Source organism: Chiloscyllium plagiosum, chromosome 10 (genome assembly GCF_004010195.1).
Source record: "Chiloscyllium plagiosum isolate BGI_BamShark_2017 chromosome 10, ASM401019v2, whole genome shotgun sequence".
Taxonomy (NCBI): Eukaryota; Metazoa; Chordata; class Chondrichthyes; order Orectolobiformes; family Hemiscylliidae; genus Chiloscyllium; species Chiloscyllium plagiosum.
In genome coordinates this window covers 39285188-39311299 of record NC_057719.1, presented here as the reverse complement: position 1 = coordinate 39311299, position 26112 = coordinate 39285188, and the positions used below count along the sequence as shown (strand labels likewise).

At 39.5% G+C, this 26112-nt stretch overlaps 1 protein-coding gene across 2 annotated transcripts in view; it reads left to right on the top strand.

Moving 5' to 3' along the window:
* The window catches only part of LOC122553540 (exocyst complex component 3-like protein 2), a 74171-nt gene that overhangs the window by 23696 nt on the left and 24363 nt on the right, over window positions 1-26112 (top strand). For both annotated transcript variants that reach the window (XM_043697481.1, XM_043697482.1), the window contains exons 2-7: window positions 7019-7194; window positions 15608-16217; window positions 18560-18680; window positions 20516-20596; window positions 22759-22859; window positions 25152-25356. In XM_043697481.1, coding sequence (XP_043553416.1) covers window positions 7019-7194; window positions 15608-16217; window positions 18560-18680; window positions 20516-20596; window positions 22759-22859; window positions 25152-25356 — 1294 coding nt within the window. The remainder of the gene's footprint in view (window positions 1-7018; window positions 7195-15607; window positions 16218-18559; window positions 18681-20515; window positions 20597-22758; window positions 22860-25151; window positions 25357-26112) is intronic.

Sequence of the window (26112 nt, the reverse complement as noted above, 5' to 3'; positions counted from 1 at the left end):
AAGGGGCAATTTTTTCACAGAGGGTGGTACGTGTATGGAATGAGCTGCCAGAGGAAGTGGTGGAGGCTGGTACAATTGCAACATTTAAAAGGCATTTGGATGGGTATATGAATAGGAAGGGTTTGGAGGGATATGGGCCGGGTGCTGGCAGGTGGGATGAGATTGGGTTGGGATATCTGGTCGGCATGGATAGGTTGGACCGAAAGGTCTGTTTCCATGCTGTACATCTCTATGACTCTATCTTATTATTTTCCTTTTAAAATACTTGTAGAAAGTCTGTTTTCACATTCCTTCCTCTCAAAATCTAATATCTTCCTCCTGATTAACCTTTTAGTCATTCTCTGCTGTTCTTTATATCCTGACCAATCATCTGACCTGCCATTAATTTTCAGTTATGCTTTCTTTCAAGTTTGATGCTTTTCCTAACTTCTTTAGTTAACCAGATATTGTGTCTTCCATTTGGAATGTTTATTTTTTACAGCAAGAATATTGTCATTCTGAGTATTTGAATTATCATCTTAAATAGATGATTGCATGTTTATTGATTTATCCCCTAGCCTGATATGACTGTTCACTTCAGCTAACTCCACTTTCGTGCAAAATTCAATTAAATTATGATTACTGCTACTCTCCTTTACTCATTAATCAATCATGTCACAATACACAATATAAAGTCTAATATGACATGCTCTCTGGTCAATTCCAGAATGTACTGCTCCAAGAAACTATCTCAAAGGCATTCTTTGAAATCCTCATCCGGGCTTCCACTGCCAATGTGACTTTTCCAGTTTATATATAAATTAAAGTCACCATGGCTATTGCTGTGCCTTTATCACAAACACCTGATATTCCTTGTATACTTTGTCCCACATTGTGATTACATTATCCCACTTACCTTTTCCTTTCCCTATATGTTGTCATTTCCATTAACAAGGATATGGAATTAGTAGCTGTTACCCCCAACTGGTATTAATTTTTTTGTTTTTTTTTTGATGAGGCAGAACAGAATAATGTAAAGAGGAACAAATCTTTCTTCAGGTTTTCTCCTTTCTTTCCAAATAATCTGTTCATCAATTAAGGTATTCCCTTCTTTATTGAACTCATATTCCCAACTAGAAGTGTAACAACAAATTTTACACTGTGAATGTACCCAGTGTTCTTTCAAAATCAAATTATCTCATGTTTAACAAATCTTTCTCTTTATACAATTACATTAAATTCAGGGACTAGTGTTTGAGACTCCTATACTATCCTGTGAGATGTTGAACCGAAGTGTGGGACATGTTTTTATGTACTTCCTGGCATCATGGATATTATTGCAAGTGGCAGTTGGCAGAGGCAAAGGAAAATATTTCATGTCTACTCTGCAAGTCGATGATTTATTTACTTGGAATATGAAGGGAAAGAAGAAAATGGCAACATTGGGCGGAAAATAAATTAGTACTTAAAAATCATCTTCAGCTATAAAGAAGCTGGGCGGCATGGTGGCACATTGGTTAGCACTGCTGCCTCACAGCGCCTGAGACCCGGGTTCAATTCCCGCCTCAGGCAACTGACTGTGTGGAGTTTGCACGTTCTCCCAGTGTCTGCATGGGTTTCCTCCAGGTGCTCCGGTTTCCTCCCACAGTCCAAAAATGTGCAGGTCAGGTGAATTGGCTGTGCTAAATTGCCCGTAGTGTTAGGTAAGGGGTAAATGTAGGGGCATGGGTGGGTTGTGCTTCGGCGGGTCGGTGTGGACTTGTTGGGCCGAAGGGCCTGTTTCCACGCTGTAATGTAATCAAACCTAATCAAATGTGATATGGAATGAACATTGTGAAAGATCTTCCCTTCCTACACCCTATTCGTTTCAGTAGAATACTCCATTTCCTCAAATCATTTTTATGAAATGGAGCTTAATTTAGATAAATGCAAGACAAACAAGGGCATGACTTACACAGTTAATGATTAGATTAGATTCGATTCCCTACAGTGTGGAAACAGGTCCTTCGGCCCAACAAGTCCACACTGACCCTCCGAGTAACCCACCCAGACCCATTTCCATCTGACTAATGCACCTGACACTATGGGCAATTTCGAATGGCTAATTCACCTGATCTGCACATCTTTGGACTGTGGGAGGAAGCCAGAGCACCTGGAGGAAACCCACGCAGACACAGGGAGAATGTGCAAACTCCACACAGACAGTCACCCAAGGCTGGAATCGAACCTGGATCCCTGGCGCTGTGAGGAAGCAGTGCTAACCACTGAGCCGCCATGCCGCCCCAATGATAGGGCCCTGGGAGTGTTGTTGAACAGACAGATCTAGATGTTCAGGTATATAGTTTTTTGAAAGTTGCCTCGTAGGTAGACAGGGTGGTAAAGAAGGCGTTTGGCTTGCCTTCATTGCTTAGACCATTGAGTATATGAGCAGGGACATTGGTGAGGCCATTTTTGGAATACTGTGTACAGTTCTGGTCACCCTGTTATAGGACAGATATTATTAAATTGGAGAGGGTGCAGAAAAGATTTACAAGGATGCTATTGGGACTGGAGGGTTTAAGGTTATAAGGAAAGGCTGGTACTTTTTTCCCTGGAGCGTTGGAGGCTGAGGGATGACCTCATGGAGTTTATAAAATCATGAGGTGCATAGATAATGTGAATAGTAAAGTTCTTTTCCCGAGGATAGGGGAGTTCAATTTCAAGGTGAGAGGAGAAAGATTTAAAAGGGACCAGAGGGGCAACCTTTTCACACATTGCGTGGTTCATTTATAGAAGGAACTGCCAGAGGAAGTGGTGGCTGCAGGTACAGTTACAACATTTAAGACATTTGGACAGGTACACGAATAGGAAAAGAAGAATCGACGTTTCGGGCATAAGCCCTTCTTCAGGCTTATGCCTGAAACGTCGATTCTACTGCTCCTTGGATGCTGCCTGACCTGCTGTGCTTTTCCAGCAACACATTTTCAGCTCTGATCTCCAGCATCTGCAGTCCTCACTTTCTCCATGAATAGGAAAAGTTTAGAGGGATATGAGCCGACCGCAGGCAAATGGGACTAATTTAGTTGGCCTGGATACGTTGAACTGGAGGGTCTTTCCATGCTGTATGACTCTGACTCTCTCATCATAAATGTTACAGACTCAACTAACAGACACACAGCTCTGTAATTCACTGGGAAGTACATGTTAGTATTAGGCTGCTCTTATATTGTCTTTTTAAAGTAAAAGAATAATCTGCCACTATGTGTTTACTTGCAGAAAGAATGAACCTCTATTGTTCATGCATAATTTGAATTGTTTTACTGCAGAGAAATAGATGGAATGTTAGGCACACAATGTGAAAGGGGAGGGGAGCAAAGCTTTGAATAAACTATATTCCATTTCTGGAACATACAGTGCTGACACTGAACTGATACTGCAGATTATTTGAACAGCCCCCATCAGCCATTTTCCATCCAAACATTTGAAGAATGTGTTTCGCGAGCAGCAAATCTTACAGCACAGCTGGGAGACCTTAACACAAACCCTGCTGCTTCGAAATGAATAAAAATTACCACCGTACTGCAGCTTGTAATATCAGTCGAGCAGTATTTTGCAAATTATCTCTATATTGTCAAACTGCTTGTATTAAGTGATATATTAACAGATTTTAACAGATATTTTCAAAAACAAAACAAACAAATCATAACTTATGCTTCTGGCAATTAGGGTATATCACTCTTCATTTGGATTCGCGATATTTTCTATAATATATTCAACATTCCAAAATATATGTTTGGTAGGTATACTTTTTATTTGATCATTTTTAAAAATAATATGATGCTTAGTTAGAATAGTGGCACATTGTGTTTTTAAACCCAGTGATCTGAAATAAGTTCAAATCTGTAATTATCTATCCAGTTTCACAATAACTCTGAATGTTGTGACTCTGAGTAAAATGCTCCCCTGTAGGGAGGAAGAAAAAACAAACTGAGGTCACTAGTTCCATTTCTGTGGGTGACTAGTTCTTGATGATTATTGGAAGGGAATATTGTTAAATAATTTGCCTGCATTTATTTATTTCTGCAATTAAAAAAAAAATCCTAGTTTGAAGTATGGAGGATTAATGTGGGTATACCTTCCTGTAGGGCTTTATCCATTTTGACAGGGAAGGACTCTTTGGCTCATGAGCAGTGATAAAGGAGTATGCCTCACACCTGACCATACCCAACCACACTGGAATCCTGAGGGAGGCCACTGGGAGAGATGGCTGATAATACGCCATTTAATTGACTAATTCAAAGTTTGTGAGAAGATTTATAGTTCGGGTGCTCGTTGTTGTGGTTCTGTTCGCCAAGCTGGGAATTTGTGTTGCAGACATTTCGTCACCTGTCTAGGTGACATCCTCAGATGCTGGAGCAAACATCACAGAAGCGCTTCACAGCAGGCTCCCAAGCTCTGAGATGTCACCTAGACAGGGGACAAAACGTCTGCAACACAAATTCCCAGCTTGGCGAACAGAACCACAATAATTGACTAATCGGATATCTATTGCCACCGCCCGCTTTTCAGTCAGTCAGTCTCTAAAATACTCCAGTAAAATCCAATCAAAGCTGTGCTCTATCCTTGTAACACTAACAAGTTTCTTTAATATTTTCTGACCAGGTGAGGAGAGTTGACTTTGCTCTGCTTTTTATAATCTCTTTTTTGGTTAGCTGCAACTAAGGTCTTATTTACTTTTAGTACATAGCTATACCTCATCTGAAATGATGGTTGTTTAGGGATATCCTTGGTCAGCAGCAACTGTGAATACTGTAGATATCTTTAAGATCCACATGATCAGATATTTCTTTGATTTGGTTGACTAATGAGCTTTGGTTCTGCAAGAGAGACTGAGAACAACAAAGAGAGTAAACAGTTTCTTTCAGATCAATTTTTCTCTCTGCTGCTCCACCAAAGCAGCTATTTGAAATGCAGCTCATTCTTGTATTTTCATTTCTGGACTCAACGTTTTCCAAGCTAGATAATTTGCCAGTTTAATTCCCAATTAATGAAAGTTATCCATAAAGACAAATGCATAAATGTGAATCAGCAGGAGCCTACAAGGTAGTCAAAAACAAATATGTTCACATTAGCTAGTGGTACAAAGATTAGATTACGGAGATTTAAGGTTTTAAACAAGAGATTTAGACGGAGATGCAAAAAAGAAAAGGCTGTTTACCCAATAAGTGTTTATGAAACCATTCCAATGGAAGTTAACTATCTTCTAATTTAGAAGTTATATTTGAGATCCATGCCCTTCTTTTCTAATCTAAACTTTGTGATATGATCAGTCGTACCTTCACAGGTCCACTTGGGTCAACTCATTTTTCAGCAGCAGACCCAGCCAGGTGTAATTACCTTAGTTTCATTGGTACTTATAATTGATTTGATTAGACCATAAGAAATAGGAACAGGAGTTGACCGTTCACTGCCTTGAGCCAGCTCCACCATTAGGATCATGGCTGATCCAACAGTCCTCACATCCACTTTTCTGCCTTTTCCCTGTAACCCTTGATTCCCCAAGAATTTATTTATCTCAGCCTTAAATATACACAAGGACTCTATCCACAGACACCTCTCTGTGGTGAATTCTAAAGACTCTCAAGCATCTGAGAGAAGAAATTCCTCTTCATCTGTCTTAAATTGGCACCCTTTTATTCTGAGACTATGCCCTCGGGGTCCTAGATTCTCCCACGAGGGAAACATCCTGTCAGCATTTACCCTGTCAAGCCCCTTAAGCATACTATATGTTTCAACAAGATCACCTCCCATTTTTCTAAACTCCAGTGAGTAGAGTCCCAACCTGTTTAGTCTTTGCTCCAGACAATCTCTCCATAGGAGGGAATTTCTGAACGGTCTCCAATGAAATGATATCTTTCCTTTAAATAAGGCGACCAAAACTGCCCATAATTCTCAAGACGTGGACTCAGTAGCACCTTGTAAGTCACACTAAGACTTCCCCACTCATATGCTCCAAACCCATTTGAATAAGGGCCTGCTTTAATTGAGTGTGGTGCTGGAAAAGCACAGTAGGTCAGGCAGCATCCGAGGAGCTGGAAAAACGACGTTTTGGGTAAAAGTCCATTATCAGGAATGAGGCTGGGAGCCTCAGTGGTGGAGAGATTTATCCATCCACCCCCAAGGCTCCCAGCTTCATTCATGATGAAGGGCTTTTGCCCGAAACACTGATTATCCTGCTCCTCTGATGCTGCCTGACCTGCTGTGCTTTTCCAGCACAACACTCTCGACTCTAATCTCTGCAGTTACCCTGAAGTCCCTTTGTGTTGCAGCATTCTAAAGTTATTCTCTAGTTGAATAGCATGTAGCTCTTTTGTTCTTCATTCCAAAATGAATAATTTCACATACCCCATTTGGCAATTTACTTAATCTATCACTATCTCTGTTATTTGTATCCCTATCACAACCTGTCTTTCCACCAATTTGTGTCATCTACACATTTAGCTACAGTACATTCACTTCCTTCCTCCAAGTCATAATGTATATTGTAAACAGTTGCAGTCTCAACAATTATCCACTAGGAACAGATTGCCAACCTGAAAAAGAGCTTATCCCCACTTGCTGTTTCCTGCCATTAGCTAATTCTGTTTTGCCAAAATGCCAATATACAACCTTTTTGTGATGTACCTTGTCAAACGATTGTGAAATGTACAGTTACTTTCTTTGCAATAAAAATCAATAAATATCACACATTGTAATTTTGAGAATTATTGATGCATGTGGGATCTTATATCAATTAGATCTCTAATTGTGCACACATAGTTTTTGAATAATGGACAATTTACTAGATTATAAAATTATAATTGTGATTTACTCAAATTATCCTTTTACCTGTACAAAATTTGAATTTGATGTTGAAATCTGATTGTAAATCATGCAAAAAGAAGCACTAACATATATGTTTTGATGCATTTGGATTAAGAATGATTTTGCTCTCAAATCAGAGGACTATCATGAACAGTTTAGAATAATGATAATTATGATAAATTCCTTTTTAATATAGGAGGAAAATGTGGAAATCTAAATGGGGAAGCAAGATCAGTAGTTCTGAAGAAGATCGTTTAATCACTAGGGAAAATGCTGATGAATTTAAATCAGAGAAAGCTGAAAAATTGCAAAAATGTTCACATGAGAAAGAAGACAAGCTTTATTTTTCTGATGGACCTGATGATTGTAAAGGTAAATATGTTTAGTATTGTTCTATTCTGAAATTTTTAAAGATTTTTTGTCATTTTTATAAATTGTGCTAGGCTTCTCTGAAAGTATTCTTTTGTTTCATTTTTTGAGATTATTCATACCAAACAAACAGTCTTAATATCTTTCAAGTGCTGCGGATAGGAACGGTACTCATAATGAAAGCAAACTGTACAAAAACACTCACTATTATTCTTTTCCCACAATAAACCAAGTGGGAAGATGGGAGTTTCTCCAAATACATCTTCACTCATAATACTCGTACTGAAATCCGGGTTCATCAAAGCTGTCGTTGGGTGTTCAATCAAGTGACAATACTTCATGTATGAAGTAGGATGGGGAATACTGGGATATTTGATAATAACAGTTATTGCAGTTCTCATGCAGATACTCTGATTGAGAGGCCATTGGTTTGCTGACAGGAATTAGAATGTTGACTGACGTTTTCCACTCCTTATCCAGGAGTTGTAATGCAAGTCTGCTGTATTGATAAATTGATATAGAGAAATTTCCTAATTTGTATGTCACGATTCTGCCTGCACTAATCTACCCATGCATACACTAAAGGGCTTCTGTTTTTCACTTTTCAGTTATAGTTCTTTCTTCACTGAAGGTTGGAAAACTTGCTAGGTATTTTTACCATTTGCACAGCCATTAATTCTTTAAGCAATATTTTTCAGTTTGGAGTTTGAACTTAATGGCTAGCAGGCTGTTTGGCCATGGCCAACTAAGACAAAACCTATCGCATTGTGAATTGAGTTTGCCCAAGCACATTTTCTTTCAAGTCTTTTACAATGCAATGAGAAATTAGACTCTCTGGGTTAAAATTTGAGACAGTTTGGGTGGGCGTGGAGGCCAAGCATAGAGTCAAAGATATTTTGTTATGCCAGCCAGTGCATTGGTTCTTTAGTCCTAGTGTAAATGCTAGACTCCCATCTGCTGGTTATCTCTGCTATTGATCCTACCAATCACCTGATTTAAAAATAGCCATGGGCATGTACACTTCTAGACCATATTTTGGGTGCGTAACTGCAATAGAGGAATCACTAAATGGTAAGTTGTACCTGAAGGAGGTAACTGGCATTCTGTCTGAAGGATACTAGATGTGCCATTTGTTTTTTTTTAAAGCAATCTTAGTCTAGAATGAAGTGGACTTCACTTCTATGACTATATTCATTCAGCAGACCAAATTGCAAAGTTCTACCTGACCTGGGACTCTGCCCCTACCACTGACCATACCCACTGCAGGCCTTATGTGGGTCAGGTTGAGGTACAATACAATGCAATGGAAATTGTATAATGTGAATGATACAATGTGGACAATTGTCAATTTTTAGTAAGAGTCTCACATCAGTCTGTTAAGGTGAGCAGCAGCTCCTCCTGGTGTGATTTTGGTGTTAGTGCCAGGATTGGTGACTTGTTAAGTTTCAGGGCCATTGCATTTTGTCAAGTCATCCAGACTGCTAAACGTTAGCTGGTTCAATTCATGGTGAAATGTTCCCATTTTCAGTTAGTGTTTTGTCTAGTGTGATTTATTCCACGTGGCCTGCCATAGCGTGCATTGACATTTCTCATGCAGTTTTCCACTCTTCACTTCATTACTTATACAACCACGTTCTTGATTGCCTTAACGGGGAATCACAGGCAGGAATACTCACCACTGCCAGGGCCTTCTGGCCTTCACACACCTGGTCCATATTTAAAGCCCACTTCAAACACTGCAAACTAGGAGCTACTGCACACTGTGATACTTGAAACTCTACCTTCATGACATCATATCGACAAAAGGAAAACTCACTTGCTGCTTCATGGATAGGGACTGCAGACACTTCAGACACTGCAAACTAGGAGCTACTGCACACCTGTGGTACTCGAAACTCTACCTTCATGACATGATATCGACAAAAGGAAAACTCGCTTCCTGCTTCATGGATAGGGACCTGATGGTGGTGGTGGACAGGGTGGTGGCGAAGAGGGCAATCTTTTTCCAGCTTTCTGCAACCGGAGGCCATGCCACTAGATGAAGCCAGCCTGGATACAGGTTACAACTTGGCCTCAAGTAAAGTGGGATACCCAGCAATAGTGCAAGAAGGTCAACAAACTGCTGTGCAGTGCAAAGGTAAATATCACCATCTTTCCTCTGCTACCTCACACTCCGAGTCACCACTCACTCTTACTCTGCCACTGCACCCCTCCCTCATCAAGACTTATGGGCTATAACTCCATTACATGCATCATGTCCGCTCAATGGCTCTTGCCCACCGCAAGCTAACCATCCCTACCCTTTAGACTTCCTATGAACTCACTAGGAACGCCTCACCATCTCTCCTACCTCATCGCTAATAAAAACAGGCATGTCAGACCTCATGCTCACTGAGTGCTGGCTATGGATGAGCTGGATCAGTGTCAAGGACTCTCCATGTGTAAGAATAGGGTGGCTTGGTGATGGGCTTTGGCGCCTGTGGAGTTATTTCACATAGGATGTATCTCATGACTTTTAGGTTGCTATCTTAGCAATCACATATTCTGCAGTTAGTCTGTGGCATCCACCTCCATCATATTCAATCTCTTTCTTTGTCTCATTGCAACCAAACCCCTTACAGATTGATGTCTTTGCGAAACCCTGATTGACCTAATGTATTCCCTGGACTGCTTATACTTGACCTGCAGCACTGACTGTGGTCCAATCCTCTGCAAGAACAAGGATCCCTGGACCTTGGTAGGACCAAGCCCCTGGACTGGAATCAGGCAAACCCCTTAACCAATTGTGGCAGTCCCCCTGACTGACTGTAGTCTTCCTTCATCCCACAGTGGACAGTTTCAACATGACCTCAACTTCTTGAATCACATGCAGTGTACCTGTTATGTAAGCTGCAAGCATATGTTGCAGTGTTAGAATTTTCCCAAATTTCTATGAGATGACCCGTGAGGCCCTTCTCAACATAAAGACCAAAATGCCACATCCTGGACAAATCCAGGACATCGAGATGAGGTCCTCACTAGTAATTGGTGAGAGTCAGACTAACTGGTAATATTGCACCTTATCATTCTGAAATTTGCCACAAAGTCTCTCATTGCTAAAATAGCAACCTAAAAGCCATAAAGATACATCCTGTATGAAATAATTACACAGAGGCCAGTAGCCCGTCACCAAGTCACCCTTTCTTTACACATGGGGAGCCCTTGTCACTGATCTAGCTCCCTCAGAGCCAGCTCTGAGTGAGCAGGATGTCTGACACTCCTGTATTTATCTGTCCTCTATGAGGTACACCTGGCTGACCTTGTTACAATCACTAAATCTCTCCCCCTTTGAGTCTGAGGATATAGGCTTTTTTTTTGTGTGTGTGTGTCTTCTCCCAGAGCATTTTAGCATCTGGACAGGTTCGTCCAACCCTAATATGTGCAGCGTGTAAATGCACAGTAGCTCGCCTCTTGTTCTCAGAGCATCTTGAAAGAATGTGTTCTCTTCAGGCTACAATGGGATGGTGAGATCCACTGTATCTATTTCAGGTTCCAAAGTATCTTTAAACGCTTGACAGAGAGGGGGACTCCACAGGTTCTGGAACAGTTAAAGGCTGTCAAGGAACCAGACACGTTTTTCTCCTGCACTGTTTGTGGGTTTGCAGCTTTCATATGGTCTACACACTTGTTTAGGACCATCGCACCTACCTTAACTTTAAAACATTACTGGACCTGACTTTGCATTGACCATGACACTTACCCATGCAGGGCCATTCGAGTAGTTCCTACAACAACTTTTTTTCCCTGAAGTAAACTGTCTCTCTCGCTTAATGGAGTCTTGTGCCTGACATTGGCATTCCTGATGCAGTTCCATCCTGCCCACTCCACCACCATCACCCAGGTCCAGGAAGATCAGATTTAACCTGGGTGTGGGGAGTCTTCTCCCTATGAACAACTCTGCTGAAACTACCTCTATAGTTGCATATAGGGATCCTATAATCAAATAAGTACAGGAACAATTTGTTATCTTATGAAGCTGTAGGCTATTTCTTTAAACTTGCTTTCAAAGTTTGGACTGCTCTTTCTGCCAGGCCATTGGGTAATGGATGCTATAGAGCTGTCCTTGCATGTTGAATAACATTCAACTTTAGGAAATATCTAAATTCCTTGCTGATAAGCAGTGGCTTATTATCTGTTACCAACACTTCTAAGAGTCCATGTATTGCAAAAGACGTGTGCAGTTTTTCTGTTGTCATCTCAGTGTTTGATGAATTAATTCTATGCAAGTCCAGCCACTTTGAGTGGACATTCACAATGAGTATGAACATTGAGCCCATGAAGAGAACTGCATAGACCTTTCTGAGTCCAGGGTTTACCTGGCCACTTGCATGATTGAGAGAGTGTTGCAGTTGTAATTTTTCTCCTTGTTGGAACTCTGGGCACTGCCCCACCTACACAGCTGTGTCTGAATCCATTTCTGGCCACCAGACATAACTTCTCAAACACCTCTTCATTTTGGAAAGCTCTGAAAGACCCTGGAGGTGTTCAGCCATTATCTGTTAGTGACCTTTGCTCAAGACACTCACTCTTGCTCCCTGCAATAATATGCCATCTGCAATTGGGATCTGGTCTCCCCGGGTCCAAAAAGGTTTCACTTCTGGTTGCGATGGCCCTTTGGTTTCCTGCATCATCACCAGTTTCAGTTTTGCCAGGACCAGATATTTGTGTCCAAATCAGGTCAGGCAGCATCCAAGGAGCAGGAAAATCGACGTTTCGGGCAAAAGCCCTTCATCAGGAATAGAGGCAGGGATCCTCCAGGGTGGAGAGATAAATGGGGGGGTGGGGCTGAGGAGAAGGTAGCAAAGAGTACAATAGGTGGACATTTCCGCCACCTCCAAACAGACCCCACCACCAGAGATATATTTCCCTCCCCACCCCTTTCCATTTTCCGCAAAGACTGTTCCCTCCGTGACCATAAGACCATAAGACGATAAGACCATAAGACATAGGAGTGGAAGTAAGGCCATTCGGCCCATCGAGTCCACTCCGCCATTCAATCATGGCTGATGCGCATTTCAGCTCCACTTACCAGCATTCTCCCCGTAGCCCTTAATTCCTCTAGACAACAAGAATCTATCAATCTCGGCCTTGAAGACATTTAGCGTCCCGGCTTCCACTGCACTCCGTGGCAATGAATTCCACAGGCCCACCACTCTCTGGCTGAAGAAATGTCTCCGCATTTCTGTTCTGAAATGACCCCCTCTAATTCTAAGGCTGTGTCCACGGGTCCTAGTCTCCTCGTCTAACAGAAACAATTTCCTAGCATCCACCTTTTCCAAGCCATGTATTATTTTGTACGTCTCTATTAAGTCTCCCCTTAATCTTCTAAACTCCAACGAATACAATCCCAGTATCCTCAGCCGTTCCTCATATGTTAGACCTGTCATTCCAGGGATCATCCGTGTGAATCTCCGCTGGACACGTTCCAGTGCCAGTATGTCCTTCCTGAGGTGTGGGGACCAAAACTGGACACAGTACTCCAAATGGGGCCTAACCAGAGCCTTATAAAGTCTTAGTAGTACATCTCTGCTTTTATATTCCAACCCTCTTGAGATAAGAGACAACATTGCATTCGCTTTCTTAATCACGGACTCAACCTGCATGCTTACCTTTAGAGAATCCTCGACTAGCACTCCCAGATCCCTTTGTGCTTTGGCTTTATTAATTTCCTCACCATTTAGAAAGTAGTCTATGCTCTTATTCTTTTTGCCAAAGTGCAAGACCTCGCACTTGCTCACGTTAAATTCCATCAGCCATTTCCTGGACCACTCTCCCAACCTGTCGAGATCCTTCTGTAGCCTCCCCACTTCCTCAGTACTACCTGCCTGTCCACCTAACTTCGTATCATCGGTGACTACCTGATCAGGTCCAAGCCCCCCCAACAACCCACCCTCTTGTCCTGCCACCGCAGGAATTGCAAAACCTGTGCCTCCTCCCTCACCTCCATCCAAGGCCCCAAAGGAGCCTTCCACATCCATTAAAGTTTCGCCCCATCCACCAATATCATTTATTGTATCCGTTGCTCCCGCTGTGGTCTCCTCTACATTGGGGAGACTGGACGCCTCCTCACAGAGCGCTTCAGGGAATATCTCCGGGACAGCTGCACCAATCAACCCCACTGCCCCATGGCCCAACATTTCAACTCCCCCTCCCACTCTGCCGAGGACATGCAGGTCCTGGGCCTTCTCCACCACTGCTCCCTCACCACCCGCACCTGGAGGGAGAATGCCTCATCTTCTGCCTTAGGGAAAGTTAGACTCCTAATAACCCAAACAGCTGTGGGTTCACAAGTTGTCAGAAGAATTACACATTTCCTTTCATCTGCCCCAATGTCATTTGCCCAGAAAATATTAATTGTTTCCACATACTGAGTACAGTCTTCGAAGATTAACTGCCCCAATCCGAGAACTCATATTCAATGAAATCCACCTGGCTGACCTCAGTACACTCAGTACACTCTGAAAATGCATGAATTTGCATGTGTGTCCTTTATAAAGTGAGCTGGCATTAACATGCAAGTTATAGGTGTCTGAGCTCTTAAGGGTTGAAGGGTTGCTTAATTTGGTCCAAGGGCTGAGGAGGATGGTGGCCAAGGAACATGCAGAGGAATTGTGGGAAGAAAGTTTTGCATGATGGGTAGGACAAGCTTTTAGGTTAGATTAGATTCCCTACAGTGCAGAAACAGGCCCTTCGGCCCAACAAGTCCACACTGACCCTCTGAAGAGTAACCCACCCAGACCCATTCCCCTACTCCCCACTAATGCACCTATCACTATGGGGCAATTTAGCTTGGCCATTTCACCTGAATTGCACATCTTTGGACTGTGGGAGGAAACCAGAGCACCTGGAAGAAACCCACACAGACACAGGGAGAATGTGCAAACTCCATGCAGTCACTCAAGGCTGGAATCGATCCCGGGTCACTGGCGCTGCGAGGTTACACTGTGCCACCCATTTTGGTGAGCTGCAGCTGCCATTTATTTACCTGTTGTGATTTACACATCAGCAATTTGCACCATGTATTTTATTGTTGGGGAGAGGACAATTAGAAGTGGTGTAGAGATAAGGGGAGTTGTGGCTTTAATGAGATGTAAATATTTGGAAATAAGGTAATTGCTGCTCAATATTCTGAATTGTTATTTAAGGCTTAAGTGGGGAAAAAATTAGAAAAAACATTAGTTGTCACAGAAATCTTGTTTTTGTTCTCATCATATTTTTCTGCATTACTCGTTGTTGCTCATGATGCACCAAGGAAGGAGAAATTTTCACCCATTGTCTGATCTGAGTTAGCTACTCTAAATCTGATTGAAAATTGGCTGTTAGCAATCTTGAATTGTGATGGAAAGGGGAGAAACGTCAAGAATTCTGCTCCTGATTGTCACCCATGATGTTCAGCAGAAAGTGGACCTTATTCAGGTGTGACAAATAGCATGCTAAATAGCATCTAACGTATGTTGCCCAGGCCCATTTTTGAATAATGGCTACTTAAGTGGTGTAGAGTTTATTATAGATACCTTTGGGATCTTCTCACTGTCAGAGTAAATATAGGATGACCAGATGTTCAAAAACCAAACTGATGCACATTGAAAAGCCTTGAGAATTGATTATGTAGCACAACTAATGGCAAAAGGAGGAGGGACGGTTGGAGGTGGGAGGTCATGTGCTGACATTATAATTTACATGTAATAGTTCAAAGAGTGGAAAACATGAGAGTAAACTGGCATAATTGTTTCTGCTTACATTACGTTTTGCTCATTTTAGGTGTTATAATTGTAGGGTGCAATTATATAATGAGATTGTTTTAATGTAATTGCATAAAGTGAGGGAGGTGATGCGGTTGCAAAGGGAATTGGTAAAGGGGATTCAGTCAGTGAAAATCCATTCATTTGAGCAATCTGGAGAAAGCTATTTGATCACCAGAACGCATTGTGAAAAAAAAGTTGCTCCTGACAAAACAAGACATCTAGGAGAAAGTGAGGACTACAGAGGCAGGAGAGTCACAATCAAAGTGTGTCGCTGGAAAAGCACAGCAGGTCAAACAGCATCCAAAGAGCGGGAGAGTTGATGTTTCGGGCATAAGCCCTTCATCAGGAATGTGATGGGGGTGGGGGTGAGCAGGGGGCTGAGAGATAAATAGGAGGGTGGAAGTGTGTCTGGCAGCCCGAAGTAAATGTCTTTAGAAGTGTAGGAAAGAAAATTGGCAGTTTTTTTTTTAAATTGAATTTCATTGTTCCAAATGTTATTAATATTTACTGAATCTAGTTGTCAAATAGAATTAAAGATAGGAGTACTAGATCTTTAAATAATTGAATCAGACTGTATTTGTTACATCTTCTGAAAATAACCTGTTTGATTTTATTTAACTTTCTTTCCTAAGTTATAGAAGTACAAAAATTAATGCAAGGTCGAAGGTTCAAGGAAGTGAATTCTTGGCTTGATCAGCACAAAGACAGATACAGTTCGCTGAAGAAACCTATAGTAAATAACATGCAAACAAATCCAAAACAGCACACTATATTGGATGTGGACAGTCTTTTGAAAGAATTGAAAAGCAATATTTCATCATTTAGTGGGACATTGCCACCAGAGCAGCAGGAATTTATATTATTGGTGTATCGTGTAGTTGAGCTGGAAGATAACAGGGTGGCTCAGTTGAAAGAGGAACTGGAAACAGACAGCTTAGAATCTGAAAGAACAAAGGAATGGAAACAACAGTTTACTGAAATAGTGGAATTGTTTGTGCAAAATCAAATTCCGCTATTCCTGAAAAATGGTGCCGAAAATGATGTCGAGAAATATGTAACAAAGCTGCAGAAGATTGTGTTAACCAATATATTGTCTTTTTCGAACCAAAATGAGATCTTTAAAATATTTGCAAAAGCTTACCATGCATGTATTTTTCATCACCTAAATCAAGTTTTCCAAGCAGACCTGGACATCGAAGATTTATTCAATGTTTTATCCTGGATCACTCATAAATATAAAAGGTAAGCCACCCCTTTCATAAGCTTTAGAGTCTTGTTCAAACTAAAAATTTAAAGAATATAACATTGATATTCGTATTCTTATTTACTTCCGATGAACTTTCTACACTAGCGATCAGCTTGTACCCTATGGCTATAGGAGCAAGAATGACATTAAAATATGTTTAGCATAAATCTGTTAATTAGTAGCTTTTCTCTATTGGTACACAGCTAACTAGATCTGCAAACATTGCCAATCACAGTACTATTTTGGGCAGAAATTATCAACAAAGCTAAGATTTAATTGTCTGATACTTTTCTTGCAGCAGGAGACTACATTTGGATCATTTGGCCAAAGATTCAGGATTATATCAATATAGCGTTGTCTGAAACTTGCTCATTATGAGCACAAATTGCTGCTGGATCACACAATTAATTCTCAAATTGATTTATAGTTACTTTATTAAGTATCAGAGGACTAAACGACAAGGTAGAACGACAATCAATATCAATGAATATTATTGAGGGCAAGCATTTCAGCCATTTGACCCCGAGATTACCACATCTACAGAAATATTTGGAGTGATTGACGTTCTCTTCCTTTTATGTAGCCCATATAAAGAAAGCGATTTCTGATTTTCTGATGACAAACTATTAAGGATCAGCTGATATATACGGGTCGTGCCTGAGCAACACTAAGTCTTTTCCATTCACCATATGTCATCGTTTTGGGTTGCAATCTGGAACATTGGCTTGGTTTCTTGCATTTAATTGAATGCTTCACTGAAGCAAAAAATTATAAAACTTGGAAATAACACAGTGGTCTGACTCGGTGTTTTCAGCTTGTGTACCTGAAAACTGGTATGTTCACTTCCCAGTTTTATTGTTTTTATAGACATTTTTTTCCTTTTTGGCTCAGCAGGTTTGTGGAATGTGTAAGAAGTAAAGCAGTTAATGAATTTCATGCATCCACACTCCTTTCTGAATAGACAGTTATAGAGATGTACAGCATGAAAACAGACCCTTCGGTCCAACCTGTCCATGCCGACCAGATATCCCAACCCAATCTATTCCCATCTGCCAGTACCCGGCCCATATCTCTCCAAACCCTTCCTATTCATATACCCATCCAAATGCCTCTTAAATGTTGCAATTGTACCAGCCTCCCCACTTCCTCTGGCAGCTCATTCCAAGCATGTACCATGCTTTGTGTGAAACTGTTGCCCCTCTCACCCTAAATCTATGCCCTCTAGTTCTGGATTCCCCGACCCCAGGGAAAAGACTTTGTCTATTTATCCTATCCATACCCCTCATAATTTTGTAAACCTCTATAAGGTCACCCCTCAAACTCCGACGCTCCAGGGAAAACAGCTCTAGCCTGTAGCTCAAATCCTCCAATCGTGGCAACATCCTCATAGATCTTTTCTGAACCCTTTCAAGTTTCACAACATCTTTGCGATAGGAAGGAGACCAGAATTGCACGCAATATTCCAACAGTGCGGTATGAATTTTGACGGGCATGAATTTCAGCCCCTCAAAAATATCCATGTAATAGCTGACCCTATAAATTTAACCTTAAAAGGCAGTCAAAAAAAATTCAACTATTACTCGAGTGTATACGGTATATACTCGAGTCATAATTAACATAGAAAGTGAAGAATAAATAGAGATATAGAAGACAAATGTGGCAAATATCTTGTGAAGAGCTACAATTCCATCTGCGTGGAGTTTGCATATTGTCCCTGTGTCTGCATGGGTTTCCTCTGGGTGCTCTGGTTTAAATCTTCCTTTTATTTTCTTTATCCTTTCCAACTGAACACACCACCAACAACACTTATAACATCTTTAGCATAGTTAAAAATTACACAACACCAGGTTATACTGTAATAGGTTTATTTGGAAGCACTGTTGGATTATAACCTGGTGTTGTGTAGTTTTTTAAACTTTGTCCATCCCAGTCCAACACCGGTATCTCCATCATTGTTAGCTTAGCAATATATGCCAAGAAGCAGTATCACAGGAACCTTATCAACCAAAATGTAACAGTTCAATGATGAGCATTATAGGGAATAGAAGAAAACAACTTTAGATGCAAGGTGTATAATTGTAATTTAGTAGGTTATTGAGTTTTCATTCAATTTGACACCACAAAAACTGCATTAGTGAACTTTCTAGATCAGTTGTAGGGACAGATTGTCTGCTCCTATTCCCAGTCAGGAAATGATGAGTAACTTGGGACTTGAGAACAGTGAGAAATCCTCCCCAAAATAACAAGTGAAAATATTTCAAAAATTTTTCTTGAAGGTATGGAATGAGGAAAAGCCCTTATTTATGCATAATGCCACCTATACATTTTTGTCTTTCAGTGAAGAATTCATGGGCCATCCTGAAATTAAAGATATAACTCTGAAAGCATCAATGTTAGATCCCTTTTTAGATGCCAGATGTGTGTATAGTGCTTCAGAGAAGTTGATCAGCACAGTACAGGTAAAGCCAAAAGAAAGAAATCTAGTTGGAGACATCACGGAGAATAACTATTCTTCCCAATGCAGAATGTATTATCTTAGCACTCTCTGCTGTGTGGAATTGCCAGATTTATTTTCCACATTTAAATGAGTGTATCCCCCTTATAGTTTGAAAGCATTATGAGCCAAATATTCATTATTCATGATTTAAAAAGTTCACACTGTATCCATTTGTTTTTTCTTTTTGACATGTGATCAACACTAACAGTCGAAAGTGGTATCAGAGTGCATGAAGCTACTTGAATTATTTTAGAAATAAGTCATATAATTCTTCTGTATTAAGAACCTAGAAATGATGCTCTTGCATTAACAATTAAGTAAATCCTTACATTTAAATGTTGTTGAACCTTATGCACTGCATCAGAAAATATTTCCCTTTTTAAAAACAGACCAATAAAAGACATACAACATATGTTTCTCCTGGTCGGACGACCAAGAACAAGAGATCATAGTTTTAGGCGAAGCAGTGGCAGATTTAAAATAGAGATAAGGAAAAATCCTTTTGTTCAAATGATCATGAATCTGGGGAATTCCCTACCCCAGAATTTGGTGCATGCCAGGAAACTGGATAACGTTAAAGAGGAGCTGGACAGATTTTTAATTAGTAACTGGTAAAAAGATATGGTGAGCGGTAAGGACAGTGGAGTTGAAGCTGAGACTAAATCAGGGGCTGGATTGCCTACTCCTGCTCCTATTTCTGATGTCCTTATGTTCTTAAAAGATATAGTTAATAAACCTGCAACACCACACATCTTAAACATAGTTTGAAAATTTGGAAATGGAATGTTTGCACTCTGAACTCATTAAGCTTTTTATAACTCGCAAACCAGCATAGAAAAGGGATTTTCAATTAATTAGGAAACAGAGTAAAGGGAAGAAATAAGAATGTCTTCAACTTTGAGGATCCCTGTGACACTGGTCACTATAAATGAATGGATTTATTAATGCTTAGGCTTTGAGTGGAAGTTGTGCAATAATAGATCCGTTCCTTTAAGGCCTGCAATTAGTTTGTTTTTTATCCAATTAACTATTGGCTAAGACAACAATTAATAAAAGAGGCAATAATTTCCCATTCTTCTGAAGGTACTTTAATGATCAATTGGCAGCAGTTTCTGTCATTATTAGTTCAGCACTGCTGAATGGTAATAAGACAGCAGTCAACAGCTATGTAGCATGATTCAGTAACAGAACTTGGAGAAATAGAGATTTTTGACACAATTGTCATTTTATTAGTAGAAGTAGGATTGAAGTAAATGTTATAACTGCAGCTATGTTAGGCCTCTAATTACTAATTTGAAAACTTTGGCAATGACACTTAGGCCATTAAGCAGCTGAAGACATTCTATTCTCTTTCCCTCTTCTTATCCAGTAATGAGTGTTTGCATACGTAAATAGAAATATGACTGAGGATACATTGAGCAAAGTTAATCCTGGAAATTTCAATATGGGATTGGAGTTGAATAATGAGTGAGCCATGAACCACTCTAATGCTGTAGACTAGACTGTGGTGGAAATCCTGCTTGGGCATTTTGCTGTAAACAATCATCTCAACTGGATGCTCTTTCATCTTGATACATGTGTTGGAGAAATTTCTCTGAATCCACAAAGAAGCAACTCATTTTCTTTAGTTATTTTATAATTTTTACCACTATGTTTTGTCACCCAAGTATGAATACTAGATGAAATGTGCTTCCTGAAGTTTGCTGTATTAATTTTGAAACTTAAACGTATAGACTATTTAAATTTCGGAACTATCCTTTTTTAGCCTGGCTGAAAGAATGACTCATTTATTTTCAGTCAGAAATCAATGTAAGGCTATCAAGAAGTCTTAAAATGGAAGACGTGACATGGTCACAGCTGCCAGCTAAAATCAAACAGGTAGGTATTTATTCAATTATATACAATAATTGTGTCTACCAAGAAATGTTATTCTATATTTTGTACATTTTCATAAGTGCTCGAATCATGTTAATTCTAACTGGATTTGTAATGTAAACATTATCTGGTTCAAGCATAAAATCCTAATGTTCAACATCCATTTCCACTGATTTACATTGAATATCTATATTAAAATAGTTAAACATCACACTATTTAATTAGACTGAAACATAGGTTGCCTCTTACCTGCCCTCTGAAGTAGCCTAACCAGCCAACTGGTTATATCAAACTGCTTTCTGTGGTTTGAGAAGAATTCACTACACCTCCTCAGTAACTAAGGGTAGTAAATGCTGGTCTTTTTTTTAGCATAAATGATATGCTAAGTCTGCATTAAAAGATGAGTGATTAACTTTGCACTGATATGAATATGTAATTGTGCATATTCATGTACGCAAAACTTAAGTCTTCAGTACCCAAATTCTCGTTAAACTTTCAATGAAAATTTGTTAATGTTGATTGGAGTGGGAATGTAGCACACTACCTCTGACTAGCATTTTAACTCAGATTGTATGTTTCTGCTGGGCAAAGAGATTAAAAACAGCCCTAATGGTATGGAAATACAGGATCTCCACTAAAATATATAGTTCATGAAAGGTAAGAATTATACGGTAGAAATTGTGACACATTCATTGAACCATGAGGAAAACTGGTGGAGTAAAACTCTTGTTCATTGCTTAATGTTGACCTGTTTAACTTCATTCCAAATCCTAAAGGATAAGCAGTGGCTTATCAGATTCAAAGTCCTTAATGTGGTATCAAAAAGCACCCTCCCAATCTGAAAGGTTTCAACAAGACAATTGAAGTGAAGGCGGAAGGTACGTTTTGTCCAATGTTGGTGTGCCTTGAGTCAAAAGGACACCAATTCGACTGCATTTTATTCTGCATTTTCATTTTATTCTTTTATGTGGTCTAAAACTTTGACTTTTGTGCATACTTTCTGCAGAATAGGTCCCACTAGCCACATTGAAAGTATATGTGGCAGATTTCCTGCCACTCTGGATACACTTCAAATTGCTGTAAGGGTGTGGGTAAAAGTGTGGTGTTTCACCATTGACAGAATTGTATCCCCTAATCAACAGAATTGGAATGTGATGGATTTGGTTTCTGCCTAAATTTCAGTGTATTTGCTAACTCTATCTGAATTCTACTCCTATATTTTCATAAATGGAAACATTCATGAATTGTTACTAAATCCATTTGGCAAGTAATATTTTAATGAACACTTTGCAGTGAACAGAGATGAGTTACCCAAGTATGTAGGACAGTTAAAACATTTGTCTAATTCATAGAAAAGTATTAAATGGTGACTAACATGCCAGCCTTAGGTGTGAGGTAAGTCACAGTATTGCCTGCCAGTCAGCCCATTAAAAGCTCACAGCTGAGTAAGGGTCAGTTTCTCACCCTATCAAAGGCCTCAACACGAATCTCCAGAAGCTGTTGGTCAATCAGCAACCTGATGTTCACTGGTCAAGGCATACTTCCTGGGAGAAATCAGCAGCAAGAAGTTGTCATTTTTATCTCCTTGTCATAAAGTAGGGTGCAGGAAAGGAACATGGTCAGGAGGAGTCAGATAAGGACATGTGGCTTTCTGAGAGACATTCATGCCTCTGATTGCCTCCAGATTAGACAGTTAGAGGTAGTCCACCTCAATTTGGCAGGCAGGTCACCATGATTTCCCAGTTGAGAAATAAATTACCTTTCTCACCCACTAACGAGGTGGCAAGTTGAGGCCCTTAAATGGACATTACTTGATTGTGTGATAGCCTTAATAGCTGGCAATCAGAAAGGCATTATGGCCCTGTCATCCTGCACTTATTTGTTAAGACAGCAAGAAGGAGAGGAGTTTTTTCTCCAGGGCTAGCTCAGCCAATTATTTTCCTTTCTGGCCATCTCAATTGTGACCTCCAGAGAGGGAAATGTTGTATCCAGGGAGATATTAATACATTTTCTTTTGTTGCTAACATAGCCATCCAATTTTATTTACCTTTCAATTACTTTTATTCACTGTATTCATCAATATGCCAGGAAAAACTTTGTTTAGTTATTAAAAAGATTTGCTCAAAGGTTTTTGGTTTTATAAACCCTTTTTGTTGCACACACAGGACATGAACTATTTCATAAAAAAAGCTGAACACATCAGTGAAGCAATAGCATTGAGAATTAAAAGTGTTTGTGCTGCTCAACTGCTTGATTTCTTACTGAGGTAAGATCATTGCTCTGTCTGAAACCATAGTATGGATATTACATGCCCCTGTGTAGTGGGATTTCAGTAGCTGGGGGAAAGACACTTAACTAGGACAGTTACCAGCCCACTATTTTCTCATCCAAAATTGAGTTTACTCCCTAATAGGGAGGATGGACACCTGCCAAAATCTGTCCATATCTAAATAATTAAGGGTCAGTTACGCTTGTTAAAAGCTCAACTGACTCCAGTATTATCTGGTTGGAATAAGCATTCTGTTCTGCACTAATTAGTCTGGCCGTGCAGCCACACTGAGCATCTACATATGCCAATCAGTGTGCCCACATGGTTTCCAGCATTGACTTCCAAATTCAGAGATCCCTGCCACAGACTGAACTTGGGGGTTTGTACAGAAGAAAATAAACTTAGAGTGTATATCAGTTGACTTGCCTACAAATCCACACCCCTGTAAATTTCTGCCCACTATCCTTTTTAAATTTGGTTTTGTCACACTTAATTCATCAAATAATATGAGGAAGACAATCAGCCAAACACATGCCTCTCTCACACTGTGCTAACTCAATGTTGTTATGATAATTCAGGTCTTTCTTGACAAAACTGAAGACAAAAAATTATTTTTATTAGAGATTCCATCTGAGTGAGGAGGCTTCAGGTCAATCCACATCCTGCAACTTGCTGTGACAACTCTGCTCACATTTTGATAGCTGTGACAAATTACATCATAGCAACTGAGGCAATCCACAATATTCTAAACCAATCAATAACATTGTGTTATAACAGAAACAGCCAGTCAAACTAAATCAGCCCCACTATCACTGAATTCGTAAAATAAAGTGAAATAAAGACATTAAATCATCCTCAACATTAGCCAATTGTTCCTAACCCAGACTAACACATCTTGTACACCAAGGTTACAACTTAATATCTATAATATAAACCCAATCTTGTTTGATCATAACACCAACTTGCATATAGGCAGACAGACAGATCCAGTTAAGGGATATATTTTTTAAAAATTGTAATTTTTCAGTTTAACTAAATAGTTTCATATAATGAATACCAGGCTTCTCAAAATCCTTGGTCTTTGAATTATTCTCAGCATATAGAAGGTTATCTTGCTCAAATTCAAAAGTCACTGGTTAGTACAAACAGTTTCAACAGACTCCTAGAAATATTTCATTCTTACAGACTGGGATTCTTTTCTCAGAACATTCAACAATGTGATAACTGAAGACAAACAATAGAGAGCAAAACAATGCAACTAATGTGGAAGCTTTCCAAAATCACTCCATCTCCTGCAAAAAACACAATTAGAGCCTTTTTTAAAACCAGCATTCTATGCTGTTGGATGGTTAGCACTGAATTCAACATCCATCCAACTGCCATCCCTGAGCAAAGCAGCAGCTTAGTGCCAATTTGCCTGCAGCATCCTTAGAAAAATAATTTGCATTATCTTCAAGGCTTGTTCCCAACAGCAAACACCTGCGTTTGTGTGCTTCTCCTTTAAAATAAGCAGGTGTTTGAAGTTCAACACGTAACCTCAACTCTCAATTCCAAACCAAAAAAAAGAGAAAAATTTTAAAAAAGCAATAGTCTCAACAATTATAAATAAAACAATCCATAGCATTCTAAATAACAGTAAATTTGTTCTATTGCTGAATGATAATGATTACTTTCAAAAATTCAAGGATCTGGATTTGCTATTTCACCAAAAAAAAAACAAATCAGTTCTTCTTCTATCTGTGTGCAAAGATTTTGTTGAAATTTATCCATTAGTTTTTGAGATATATTGTTTACAGATAAACAGATCAACAAGAGCAGGCAAAAACATTGCAGGCAGAGGGAACTGGAAAACAACTTGGGACAAAAATAAAGTTTAAAACAATCTCTAAAACTCACAAAAGAACTTTTGCAAGGCTAAATTTATTTTATTTTCCTGAAATGTACAATTGTACAAAACTATTACTATGCTGAATTTCAATTTAATTTTCAATAGTTTCCATTAGTTTTAAGTTCCAATTTAACTCTACAGTAAGAAATATTCCATTATCACATCAAATCGTCTGCTTCTTACCAACAACTCATTCTCAAATGTTTGGAAAATAATATTATGGAGTTCTTCCTGCCAATGACAGCAGAAATTCATGCACACAAGGGCATGATTCTTCAAGTATAATGAGAAATTTTGGAACATATTTATCACTCAAACAATATTTTGTTTGAATAATGGTGCTTTTAAAGTTCATATTCTTAGAATAAAATGCTATATTCTTGTTTTTTTTGTCCTTGAAGTTATCAAGAACATATCAAGAAGTCCAAAGATTTATCCTGCAGAGAAAGAATGGAGATTGTACAAAGTTGCATTCACTTCAGATGTTTTCTGACAGAACTATCACACAATGATACTGATGATTTTAGAAAATGTTTGGCTGTACTTAGGAAAGTGCAAACCAAGGAATGTGATGAGCTAATAGAAAAAATGTTCTACCATGTCAAGGTATGGTACAAATATTTTTTAACATTGTCAGATTGATTTTATAGGTATACCTTTGAAATAATGGATTTTTAAAATAATACAGTGGTTACATTAGTTAGTTGTTTCTGATTATAATAGAACTGATTACCTCTAATCCATTATTGACTATGTTTTGATGTCAGCCAATTTTGCATCAAACCACTAGGAGGAAATCTTGGACAGTTTAACAATATTTCAGTATGTCTGTAACTTAACTTCTTTGGTGGCAAAAATGCGTGGTAATATCCATCTGCACTACCACCCACCCCCAACACTACTTGTCAAATTGCAATTACTCACTTCCGTCAGTGATGGTTTTTTTTTTTAGATTACTTAGTGTGGAAACAGGCCCTTCGTCCCAACAAGTTCACACCGACCGGCCAAAGCGCAACCCACCCAGACCCATTCCCCTACATTTACCCCTTCACCTAACACTACGGGCAATTTAGCATAGCCAATTCACCTAACCTGCACGTTTTTGGATTGTGGGAGGAAACCGGAGCACCTGGTTGTTGAGTTATATCTCACTCAACTCCTGGACATGGATTTCAGTGGAAGTCCCCTGCATCAACCAACTCTCTTTTTCATTTTTAAACTGCCGGATATTTTATTAGTAAGAAAAAAAACTAAAGTATTATTCAAAATAAGGATAAGAATATTGGACTTTATAATGCTAGTGAATTATTAAGTTCACTGATCCAATTTCCTGTTACCATCCCCTACTCTGCCCACTCAGCA